Source organism: Schistocerca cancellata, chromosome 10 (assembly GCF_023864275.1).
Source record: "Schistocerca cancellata isolate TAMUIC-IGC-003103 chromosome 10, iqSchCanc2.1, whole genome shotgun sequence".
Lineage (NCBI taxonomy): Eukaryota > Metazoa > Arthropoda > Insecta > Orthoptera > Acrididae > Schistocerca > Schistocerca cancellata.
Window position 1 is genome coordinate 100435036 of NC_064635.1, and position 13473 is coordinate 100448508.

At 38.1% G+C, this 13473-nt stretch overlaps 1 protein-coding gene across 1 annotated transcript in view; it reads left to right on the top strand.

The window, feature by feature from the left end:
• Positions 1–13038, top strand: part of LOC126106627 (GILT-like protein 1) — an 80677-nt gene extending 67639 nt beyond the window's left edge. The window contains exons 5-6 of the mRNA XM_049912982.1: positions 1600–1662; positions 12737–13038. Of these exons, the coding sequence (XP_049768939.1) occupies positions 1600–1662; positions 12737–12787 (114 nt within the window). The 3' untranslated portion in view covers positions 12788–13038. The remainder of the gene's footprint in view (positions 1–1599; positions 1663–12736) is intronic.
• Positions 13039–13473: the final 435 nt, after the last annotated feature.

Consider the following 13473-nt stretch of genomic DNA (forward strand, 5'->3'; position numbering starts at 1 on the left):
ACCGAACTGATCATTGACTGGAAATGGTTATGTTTGGCTACTTGGAGACTCTTGCAGCCATTTGTGGACTTCATGTTCCCAAACAATTGTGTAAATCTGGACAATAGAGTGAAATATTACACCAACCAGGTCACTCGATATGTATCCCATCAAACATTTATGGGTCATACTCGAGAGATCATTTCATGGACAGAATCCTGCACTGGCACACTTTTGCAATTATAGATAGCTAGAGAGGCAGCATGGCTCAATATCTGCATAGGGAATTTCCAATAACTTGTTGAGACCGTGCCATTTTGTGCTTCTGCACTTTGCCTGTCAAAAGGAGGTCAGACAAGACATTAGGAGGTATCCCATTAGTTTTATCACCTTAGTGTACTGTACAATAGTTCTAAATAATAAAAAGCATTATTTGACATTAGCAAATGTGAGGGGCATTAAATAAGTACTGCAACACTCCAACACACCATACCCAAATCAGTGGCCTTACACCACCTTACTGTGAGGGCATGTATACCTGCATTGTATCACTTTACTGGTTGATGTCACAGCCAAAATGGTGCTGCATCAATAATCTCCCCATCATTCGTGTACTGCTTCTGTGGAGTGCATCCTTCATTGGGCCAAACAGGTTGAAGAGAATCACAACCATTTCAATTAAACCTGATACTGACACACTCTTTTACCAAGTCCAAAGTCAAATGTCACATTAATTGTATGAGTTGTAATTACTTATTGTACACAAAATAACAAAATCTCATATATAAAATGTTGAATTAATTCCATTTGTTTTTTTTAAATAAAGAATCGTAAATTCTAAATTACTTAAATGTGTTAACTTTATGACTCTGACTGTGTCCATCTCCCCCCCCCCCCCTTCCACTTTTCTTTTTAATCATGGATGATTTTTAGTGTTAGTGTATTATATGGGGCCCAAAAATACTACACTATCTTCTATCACTGTGGTGTAGGTAAGCTAAGGGGTTGGTCACCCCTGCTTTACAACATACACAAATATAACTGAAGCAAGTGCACTTTTAGTCAGAGTGCATTTTGTATACAAAAATACACATAACAGGTTTGTCGAAAATGTATTTCCAAATAACTCCGAATTAAATTTTAATTATTAACATTTTTATGTGATGTCATAGAATGGCTAAATAATTTAGTATAACTGCTTCTTCCAGTACTTTATCAGGTAGGTGTAGACATAGATACCTTTAAACTGATTCCAAAAGCAATTCTAAATAAAATAATTATAATGAATAATTCAAATAACACACTCTTTATGTTTAACACCATTTACACTCTCATACAGCACCGAATAACATGTGACAAAATACGAACAACAGTTGTAAATTATTTCTATACTTGCGACATGGTATTGGATACTGCATTGTAAGTACAGTTTGTGTTCTACACGAGCCTGTTACCATCCTTATTCTTGACAATCTGAGCTTCTGCTCATGTCTAATTGGCCTCATTATTGGTGTTATGTCAAGCCTTAATCTTAGCTCTGTATGTGATTGTTTTCACTTGGTATATATGTTGAACCTTCTGTTTTACATGTTGTGTAATTTTTTGTGTGTTTATTTTCAGAAACAGGGTGACCAATCAGCCATCTTATATGACCTGTGGGGAGAAATTTGCAAAATGTTTGAAGTAAGTAGTACATTTCTAGCCATTGCTCACAGATGTTAGGGACTATCCTCTAAATCAGTCCTGTTTTTCATAGGTGTTTTTTGCCCAGAATCAAGTCAACTCTCATTAGTAGTGAACTAGAATTCTTTGTTTTTCTTGTTTCCCTTTAGCACATCAACTTCATTACGTGGCTAACTTGTGTAGTTCCTGCTAAAATAAATTAGTCTCAGACTTTGATAACTTTGTTAGTATTTATTTTTCTCCAGTTTTTCATCAAAACTAATATCTTATTAGCAGCATTCCTGTTTATAATAGTTTACTTATTGGACAATGGTGCAGTTTGCATAAATGAAATTTTTGACAATTTGGATCTCACACTGGAAATGATTATGCATTGAAGAAAAATGAACTCCTCAAGCTAGTTCAGTGGCTCATACTTAAAAATAAATACATAAACACACAAATACATTTGTCTCTGCATTTATGCACACAAACAGCTCACGTGGTGATAGAAGCTCCAGTGTCATTGTTATTGGGTTTTAGTTTGTTACCACTACGAGTCCATCCATTCATATGACTGCTTAGTGACAATAATGCTAGTATAAAGGCAACTGGTATATAATGGTATGTAAAATCAAGTGCTCACAGATGACTGTTACTAATAAAGTATGTGGAGACTGCACAGTAACTGGTAGTCTGATGCACGGTATAAGTCACCATGATATGATTCATGGGGCAAAGCAGTGAGATGAGGATACTGTGACAGTGGAGCGGGCAGTGGGGGAGGGGAAGTTGCCAAAATAAACTCTAAGACAAAAAGAAAAGATGCACCATGAAGGCATTATTCAAATGGGACAGAAATTCTTGGATGTGATGTACATGTACAGGCAAACAAATGATTTGGCAAGCTTGATGACAAGCAATATAAACTCTTGACGTGTGTGGGTGAGCATTAACTTGCTAAAATGTAAGCCCAGGATGGCTTGCAATGAAGGGCAACAAAACAGGGCATTGAATATTGTCAACATACTGCTGTGCTGCAGAAGACAACCAAAGGGATCATGCTGTGATTCCCATGTTGATGATTGCTTCATCAGAGGCTCAACTTTTGACCAATACACCCACTCTGCAATAAAACTTTTTTCCTTCTACTTTTACTGTTATGTATGTAAACAGATATTGAATACTCACGATGCGAAGGTATTTGGAGGGTCCAGATTTCTGCTGAGGATGACTGCAGCCTTGAAATCAAGAGATGCCTTTTATTTGGCAGAAAGGCAGTGTCAAATCTTGTCACAGTTTTGAGGAGAAGCGATATAGCTTAAACAACAAAGACCCATTTAGTAAAGGCTACAGTCTTTCTGTTGCGATGTTCATATGTGAGACCTACATGAAAGGCTGAACGGCATAGGAAAGACACCTTTGAACTTTGGTGTTGGAAGGCATTCCTTAGAGTTCCATGCACCACAAACAGAACAAACAGGTCATTATTACAACAAATAAAACCAGACTGTAGCTTGGAAAATCTGTTATTGAAACAAAAACTGATTTACTTCAGGCACATCATGAGAAGGACCTTAAAGCTGGGGAAGATGAAAGGCACAAGAGAAGGGGTTGTCAAAGGTTATGTGGATTGATGTCATAGAAGTAATGAATTCTAACCCATGAAGTCTGCAGGAGAAATAGGCATGCTTTAGCTCATGGGATCAGAGTTGAAATTCACAAAACAAATAGAGGGGAGGGAGAGGGATTGATGAAAGGGGCCTAATAAATAATTTAATTTTTTCAATACTTACAGATGTACCTAGTGAACTGCCTTTATATTTTAATACAAAAGCTCATATAAACATTAACAAATTCATGCCCTGGCATTCAGAGCTATAAACAAATGTATTTTTTGTGCAGCCCAGGATATAACAATAATATGGAAAGGAGAGATAGCTACTCATTGCACAGAGGTGATGTTAAGTCACACAGGCATAATGAAAAAGAATAGTAGAAATCTGATAAAGTGTACAAATTCTGGAGCAACAATGGGGTAGAAAATCTAACTTATTGGTAAAAAAAAGTAAAGGATTAGCATAATTTACTAGTGAATGTCGTCAGTCCTTTTCAAGAAAGCATCAGCAAGTTTAAATACCTGGTTCTGCAATGTCAAAATTCCGAAGAATGTATAATTTAAGATAATTGGGAATTTAGTAACAAATAGTAAAATGTAGTAGCAGTAGTTGCTATTGTTGTTGTGATTCCGTCTGAAGGTTGGTTTGATGCTGTTCATCAAGTGCAAGTTTCATCATCTCTGCATAAATACTACATCTACCTAAACTTTACATTGCTTGCTGCAGCCAATTTCTTTTTTCCTCAATTTGATTCACTACTTCTCCATTAGTCGTCCAAATTATCCATCTAATCTTTACTTTTCTCCTGTAGTACTAAACTTCAAAAGCTTCTTCTTCTCAGAACTGTTTATCATCCACATATCACTTCCATATAGTGTTACACTTGAGACAAATGTCTTCAGGTACGACATCCTAAAACTTACTTGTATTCAATGTTAACAATTCTCTCTTTCTCAGAAATGCTTTTATTACTATTGACAGTCTGTGTTTTATATCCACTCTACTTCAGTCATCATCAGTTATTTTGAGGAACGCTTAGACAGTTTTTATAATCTCTCTTCCTAATACAATTTCCTCAGCTTTATTTGACTTAACTAAAGTACATCCCATTACCCTTGCTTTACATTTATTGATGTTCATGTTATAACCATTTTGCAAGATGCTCCATTACATTCAGCTTCTCTTCCAAGTCCTTTGCTTCTGCCATTTGAATTACAATGTCATTGGCAAACTTAAAAGTTTTTCTTTCTTGATCTTGAACTTCAACTCCAATTCCGAATTTGTCCTTGATTTACTTCACAGCTTGCTCCACATACAGATTGCATAACATGGGGGATAGGCTCCATCATTTCTCACTCCTTTCATTCCCAACCCATTATAACGTGATTGTGAAGTGTAAAGCATTAAGTAATCCAGACGATGCTTGCATCAAATACTATAAGGTATGTTACATTGTTGTTAACTACCTTGACAGAAACCACAATTGGCTATCACATGTATAGTTTTAGATGTCGTTTAACAACTGAAAATGCTGTATTCTCTTTTCTCTGTGAGGTACTGGATGGGTTAAACAAAAGGTTTCGAACACAAGGCATATTTTTTTTATTTAACTATGGCATTTGATTACATTGATCACAAAATGTTGCTCCAGAAGTTGGATCATTACGGAATACAGAGAGTAGCTCATAATTGGTTCACCTGTTGCTTTAGCAACAGACAGCAAAAGGTCATTGTTCACAGTATTGAGAATGGGTCTGAGTGGGGTACAGTCAAATGAGGGGCACCCCAAGGATCAGTGTTGGGACCACTCCTGTTCCTTATTTATATAAATGATATGCCCTCTAGTACTATGGGTAACTCTAAAATATTTCTGTTTGCTGATGACTCTAGCTTTGTAGTAAAGGATGTTGTGTGCAACATTGGCTCAATTTCAAATAGTGCAGTTCATGACATAAGTTCATGGCTTGTAGATAATAAACTAACACCAAATCACAATAAGGACCTTGGAGATTTGCTCCGCAATTTGGTCCTACGGAACTTCATGTAAATAAAAAATAAATGAAACTCTGGCATGTGTTGATAAACTTCCTCCACGACAAAAAGTTCTGTGAGGGTGTGCTGAATAGCAATGCCTAGAAATTTGTTATGTTAAAACACTTAGTTTTTAAATAAAACAAATGTTATGCCCCATCCAATTTTCATTTCTTTCTAAAACTTAGAAACACCTTTGAGGACTTCACTTTGATAATGGTGAAGCACAAGCAGAGGTGAGATTGTGGCTCTGTCAACAAAGTCAAACATTCTACAGTGACGGTATCAAGAAACTGGTCTTTTGTTTGGGGGAAATGTTTGCGCCAGGATGACTATATTGTGAAACGAATATGTAGACATGAAGGATAAAGATGTAGAATGTTAATGCAGTTTGTTTTATTTCACTAGATTTAAAAGTTTTCACATAAAAAATTCAGAGGCATCACTTTTCAGCATGCTCTCATATATTATCATTATTCATCCAGTCATGAAATGTGGGGGAGACATTCATCTCATAATATTAAGAGTTAAGGAATATGTAGAGTGACCGAGCGGTTCTAGGCGCTTCAGTCCGGAACCGCGCTGCTGCTACAGTCGCAGGTTCGAATCCTGCCTCGGGCATGGATGTGTGTGATGTCCTTAGGTTAGCTAGGTTTAAGTAGTTCTACGTCTAGGGGACTGATGACCTCAGATGTTAAGTCCCATAGTGCTTAGAGCCATTTGAACCATTTTTGAATATGTGGACATACCAAGCAGGAAGTTAGCAAGGACTAGAAATTTTCATTAACTGAATTGACTTTGAATCTTAAATCAATTACCACTCTTTACTTGGTGTATACCAGTAACATTTTTCTAAGTTGAACAAGATGTTTACAATGTTAATGATTTTCTTGATATGCATAATGGCGACATTAGCTTTTAGCGTTATTACTGTTCTGTGGTTGACTACTGTATTAACCCCTTAACTGCTCTGGATGTGTTAACATGCACACCTTTGTACCTGACCCTGTATGCTCTAAATTGATTCTTGAAACTTTTCTCTTCCCACTGGGCAGTTGCCTTCCGTAACAACAGAATACCATTTGAGGTGATGCTTGCAAACCCTGTGTTTCTGTGCAGGCGTGGATACAAGAGGGAACGAGGTGAGGGGAGCAGTCAGTCATTACAGCCTCCCATCCAAAGAGCAGTTCCAATTTGGTTTTAGCAGGAAGACAAAACAGCAGTAGTGTTAATCCCCTGTTGCCCACACCAAAACTAACTTTACTGTGCAGTCTTTCTTGCTGTCATTCTAGCAAAGTTAGGCAGTACTCTAGAAGAGGAGCGAGAGGCCCTTTACTGGGGTTCATTAGACCCAATCTCTTCAAGAATTGCCGGCCGGAGTGGCCGTGCGGTTCTAGGCGCTACAGTCTGGAGCCGAGCGACCGCTATGGTCGCAGGTTTGAATCCTGCCTCGGGCATGGATGTGTGTGATGTCCTTAGGTTAGTTAGGTTTAATTAGTTCTAAGTTCTAGGCGACTGGTGACCACAGCAGTTAAGTCGCATAGTGCTCAGAGCCATTTGAACCATTTTTTAATCTGCCTCCTCTTTAAGCCCAGAATGGCAGAACTTTCAGCATCATTAGCATGCCAAGTTTCCGTTTTTGGGTCTTAGTATAAAGTTCTGTGTGCTGCCTACTGATCCAGATGCATAGTTAAATTTTATCACCACCGTACTGAGAGGATAGGTTGTGGTCCAACTCAATAAATGGGATTGTTGTGACTAGCTTGTCAGCTTGTTTGTTACCATAATACGTGTGTGATGAGGGACCCACAACAGGTTTACACTGTTGCTTTCCCCTAGCCTCACAAAGGATTCACGGCATTCTGTGATGATTTTTGATGTTTTTGTAGGGCCTGATAGAGATGTCAGAGCTTCTTGGCTGTCTGAATGAATGTGCGAGGGCCTTTTCTCCCCCCCCCCCCCCCCCCCTAACCTCTAATATTTTATAAATAAAAGACAAGTTCATAGAAAACAATTATTTTATTACCAAAAGTTTTGTACACTTATGGTTACTTTCCAACACAATCACCGAAAAGATTGAGACATTTGTCGCATCTGTGGGCAAGCTTTGCAATACCCTCTTCAAAAAATGTTGCCGTCAATGATATCAAATGGTTGTGCCAGCAGTGTGTGGACCAGCGTTGTCATGGATCAACACAATTCCTGAAGTCAGCATTCCTCTTTGTTTATGCAGCCCGGAACCAATATCATTGCAGCTGCTTATTGTGAACTTTGTCGTTTGCCGAGAACCATTCAAAACAAATGAAGAGGAATGCTGACTTCAGGAATTGTGTTGATCCGTGACAACGATTGTCCACACAGTGCTGGTACAACCCAACGGCTCCTTGAACAATTTCAATGGGACATTTTCGATCATCCGCTGTACAGTCCTGACCTGACACCCAGTGACTTTCACCTTTTCCCTGAACTGAAGACGTGGCTTGGAGGGCAGAACTTTCAAACCAACAAAGATCTTCAAAACAACATCAATGCTCATTTGAAATCATTGGTGGAAACATTTTTTGAATAGGGTATTGCAAAGCTTGTCCACAGGTACAACAAATGTCTCAATCTTTTCGGTGATTAATTTGAAAAGTAACCATAAGTGTAAAAAACTTTTGGCAATAAAATAATTGTTTTCTATGAACATGTCTTTTATTTATAGCCTATGAGAGGTTGGGGAGAGAGAGAGAGAGAGAGAGAGAGAGAGAGAGAGAGAGAGAGAGAGAGACACACACACACACACGCACATACACACACACACACACACACACACACACACACACACACACACACACACACACACACACAGAGAGAGAGAGAGAGAGAGAGAGAGAGAGAGAGAGAGAAGAGAGAGAGAGAGAGAGAGAGAGAGAGAGAGAAACAACCCTCACAGATGCTATGATTCTTGTAACGCCTATGTGGGTTCTCCTCTGTGCACAGCCTAATAGCAAATACCTCCACCTGGAATAATTCACAGCTTCCTTAGTGAGACTGCACTCTCCAGTCAAGGTTGCACCTGTACACCCTGGCAACAACACTTTCATTGTTTTCCACTAGTCAGTAAACCACTCTGTCACAACCCTGCACCCTACCTTCAATTGTCTCATTGAAAGGTTTATTCAAACAGTTGGAAGCTATCACATAGTGAAACAATTTCCCTGACCATTTCTATATTTACCACATGCATTATATGTGAACTACAAAGCGAAAAGCGGCCTTTTGTTCGAGAAGTAACATTTTCAGTAAAAGCAAACATGTTCAATAACATCAACAATATCCATTTTCATCTTTCTGTTTATTATAACAACTTGCTTTATTCTGCATGCCTATATTGATTTGAAAATTGTTTGAATACAACAGGAATCAATGACATTAAAAGCAATCAATATCAGTCTTCTGAAAATGGACCTCTTGATGTTATGGGGAAATAACATTGGTCTGACAAGATGTCCCTTTTCAAAATCTCGCAGCTGTGTATGCAGTGCTTCAGAAAATAACCCCTCAAATTTTAGAAGCATTTTAATGAGCTCAGAGTAGTTTTCTATAAAAGAACACTACTTTGTGATTACAGTGAAACCAAACAAGACAAGTGGTCCCTTTTTATATGAGAGTTATAAATATCTACTGATGTTGCCAATTTGCAGTTGGCCATAACATGGAATACAAATGCCAATACATTGCCAAAAGAAAACCGCACCCGGTTCACTCATTTCTCTCAATGTGCGACAAGTTGTGTGTGTGTGTGTGTGTGTGTGTGTGTGTGTGTGTGTGTGTGTGTGTGTGTGTGTGTGTGTGTGTGTGTGTGTGTGTGTTGGGGGGAGGGGAGTAAGGGGGGGGCGCACTTTGGTGGGTGTGTGCATGCACACCAATATTCCACCTGTAACTCACTTCAATTTAGAGATAGAAATCTAATTTTTTACTTTTTTTACAAACGCTCAGAGTTTGTCTGAATGTATAAATTACAGCAACTCAAAATCCAAAAGTTTTGACATGAGGTCTCTTTTCACTTTCCATCTCACATAGATATCCTAAAGATTTCCAGTTTTGAACCTGCATGCTCCTGCCACTGCCTCCATTTTGATCCACGGGTGCAATGGGGGCATGGTCTCCAACCCAACAGTGTGTGTGCTGCTTATTCTGCCATTACCCTTCATCCATACATTGGTACCAATGTTTACAGAACAGCATCCACACATTCTAGCCAACATCCAGTTGAATTCATGTAGAGACAATTTAAACATGTCTGACGCACAGATCGAAGTAGGTGCCTGACGCACAGATCGAAGTAGGTGCAGTTGCGTTTCTGAGTGTGAATAATTGATTTATCATTGCAAAAAGAAAAAAATGTAAAATAAGATACTGGACTATAACACTTCACACATTTCAAAACCAGTAAGTTTTAAATAAGGTACGAGGCTGAAGACAAACGTTATAGTTATATATATATTTTATCACTTGAGGCCCCTGAACTGACAGTCTTTTGTCCTCTTCTGTTATGGTTGATAAGCTGACATACAGACTGTTTATTTCTATCTCCCCCCCTCTCTCTCTTTTTTTTTCATTTGACAATAGCACACGCCATACTGAATTTTTGCTGGATGCATTCCATGTGTCCACAGTGGCATTGCGATTTTTGTGGTCCCTTGTAACAGGATTCCACAAATGTACCTCTTGCTGGTAAAGTTGCAATAACTGAAAAATTTCCACGTTACTCCACAGTTCCTGAGACAATGTGATCTCAAAAATCCATCCTAAATATACAAGTGGCAAACTCTGGTTTAGATACAACAACCAAAGCAAACAACAATGGTGCAAATGTGTGGTCGACATATCGATATTGGGCCCAACGTCCTTTGATACACAGTCAAAATACCCACAAGCAAGAGATGTACCAACATTGGGGCCAATGCTATTTTGTTGCTCCACACACTGGACCAACTAAAAAATTACAAGCTTAAAGTTTTGCACAGGATACTTTTCACTTGCTTGTCTGAGGATGTGTACAGGTTTGTGGCCTGACTGCCTACAGAAAAGATGCCAGGCAGATAAAGATGCCCATTTGCAGACTAACTGTATCTGTTGTCAATAACAAATCCAACAAGGGTTATAAGCGCACAGGTAGAACAAGCAAATCACAGTAAGTTGAAAAAAGCAATATGAAAAGGGAATGACTATCCACTGGAAGTGACAGAAAGAAATGTCATTCCTCCCCCACCTCTTATATGTTTGCATACTCGTAGACTACAGGCCTGTATTCACAAGCATAGTACTAAAAGACTTCCTGATAATGATATGTGCACACTTTGATTTCATATCATACATATTATGATGATAAATTTGTGAGAGTTTGTTGCCACTGTATTTATTAAATCAGAACAATATTGCAGTGCCTGTGTTGTTAAGAAGAATAATGAAATGCACCTTCAGACAGGCATGCGTACATGAAATGTATTTGGAGTTGCGAATGTGAACAACCAACAGCTGTATAAGGGAATTAAGACACTGAAAATCTGTGCCGTACCAAGACTCAAACCAGGATTTCCTGCTTTATGCAAGCTGTTGACTCAAATGGTTGGTCTATCTGTGCATGACTCCTGGCCATACCTAAACTTCCATATGTCATTGTTCCTGCATTATGACATGTACTAGTACACACATTATGTAATTTCTGTATAAGGGAGGACATTTTAATTTAAAGTTGCTGCCTGGTATCAGTGGATAAATACGATACTGCAGTGCCTGTGTTAAGGAGTTTGACACAACGTTCCTTTGGACATGAATGCATCTGCCAATATCATGCAGCGACTTTCAATTAATATGTCCTCCCATGCATGGGAATTACATAACGTGTGTACGAGTACAGGTTATGATGCAAGATTGATGATTGTCTTGGGTCTTGTCATTAGCCATGCATTGATAGCCGAAGCGTTTAAGTTGATCACTCACACAAAGCGAGAAATCTGGGTTCGAGTCCAATTCCAGCACTATTTGCATTTTCGTCATTCCCTGACACAGCTGAAGGTTGTTCGTATTCACAACTGAAGGTTGTTCGTATTCACAACTGTAAATACAGGGTGTACATAAAGTCCTGGAACACTTTCAATTATTTACTGCACAAGAACTAAACATTGTACAGATGTCATACATATTGCATTTTGAAGGGAAACTATGAAAGTTTTTTTTACAAACATTCAATGTGCAAACCACGAGTGACCCGACAGACATCAATACAGTAATCAGATTCTTGCCATACCCATCCCAACATGGCATTGTCGACTGTGGCAGTCACTTCCCGTATTCTCTCCCGGAGCTCTGCTACATTACGTGGTAGAGGCGGTAGATACACCAGATCTTTACTGTTCCCCTACAGAAAAAAGTCACATGGAGTGGGATCTGGTGATCGGGGAGGCCATTTCATGAAACAGCTCTCCCTTTCTGTGGCATGGCCGAACCATCTATGCGGCAGCTCTGTGTTCAGGTAGCCATGAACTTCATGATGAAAGTGGGGTGAAGCCCCATCCTGCTGAAAGATGAATAGAAAGTCCGATTGTATTTGAGGTATCAGCCATTGCTGCAACATGTCCAAGTAAGAATATCCTTATGAATGTCTCTTGTACGTGCTCCACATTCACTTCACTCACACTGGGATGTCCACTTCTCTTTGCCGGGCACAAGCAACCTGTCATAACGAATTTGTTGTGTCAGTGGTAAATGGCCTTCTTTGTTGGTGGCTTCTTACTGTACTTGGTTCTAAACATCTGTTGAACAGCTGTAGCACACTTGCTTTTGTCGAACTCCAACGCACAAAAAGCTTGCTCTGCACCCTGATCTCACCATGTTTGCGACTAGTGCTGACTATCAGCAAATTACCAAACTATGCTGTGGGGGTATACTTCAAAATGACATACGTATGATATCTGTACAACATTTGGTTCTTGTGCAATAAATAATTGAAAGTGTTCCCGCACTTTATGCACACCCTGCATTAAATGAAGAGCCTTAAACATTACCTCTGAAATTTTGGGTTGTATTTCTCTGAATTGGATTTTCTTGGAAATTATGCTAAAGTGATGTATGAAGCACTGATGCAAGTAAAGTAATTTTTGTTATTATTATTATTATTATTATTATTATTATAATAATTATTATTATTATAATAATTATTATTATTATTATTATAACATTAAACATTTTATTTATTTTATTATTGTTATTGAAATCCTAGGAATATTTAGCATGTTAAAAGGGGGTTAACAGCAAGTTTGTTTGTTTGTTTGTTTTGGTGTGTGTGTGTGTGTGTGTGTGTGTGTGTGTGTGTGTGTGTGTGTGTGTGTTTTTGATAAATACTCGTTTCATACAATTACAGAATGTACAAATAATGGAAAAATTGTTTTCTTTTTCAGTCACCCAAGCCAAGCCAGTGTGTCCCTTGGTACTATAGGATATTTGAATAATATAATTTACATCTCAAAGTGGTTTAGAAATGATTTGACAGGGTTCACATATGTCAGTGCTGTGAAAAATTAAAATCTGTGGACCATAAATAACAAATATAAATGATTGGACAATGTTTGGAGATTTTAACCTTCCACAAATTCATTTTATATTTTTGTATATAATGTAACAACCTGAACAACCTTTGTAAAGTGTAAGGTCGGAACACGTGGGAAAGTGTTCTAATATTAAAAAGTAAAGTTATACCTGTGTTAATATTTATTGCTTTTTAAGTAGTGTTACAACTGGAAAAAGCACTGTTACTCAAACACCAGAGCTTTGTGATATACATAAGTTTTTTTTTTTTAGTTGCATTTCATATTGGGCAATAATGAAAATACCAGAGAGACTAAAAGGATATATCTTATTTGCGAAAAGTCAAAGCAGAAAGGGATAGTTCCATTCTCTCCCACATTTTTGCTGACAGAACATTCTGGAGTCTCATTGTTTTTGATGATGGTTTCATTCACTAAGATTTGTCATAAACAGTAGTTATAGCCATATTGTTTTGCCCCATTTTAAGTGTAAGCTAGCTTTGTGCTACATCATTTATTCAATCAAAGAGCAATGTTTAATGTTCAACTTGTTTTAAAACTTTCCTGCCATTTGTGTTATTTATTTTCAGGCAAAAATACCATGGTAAGAC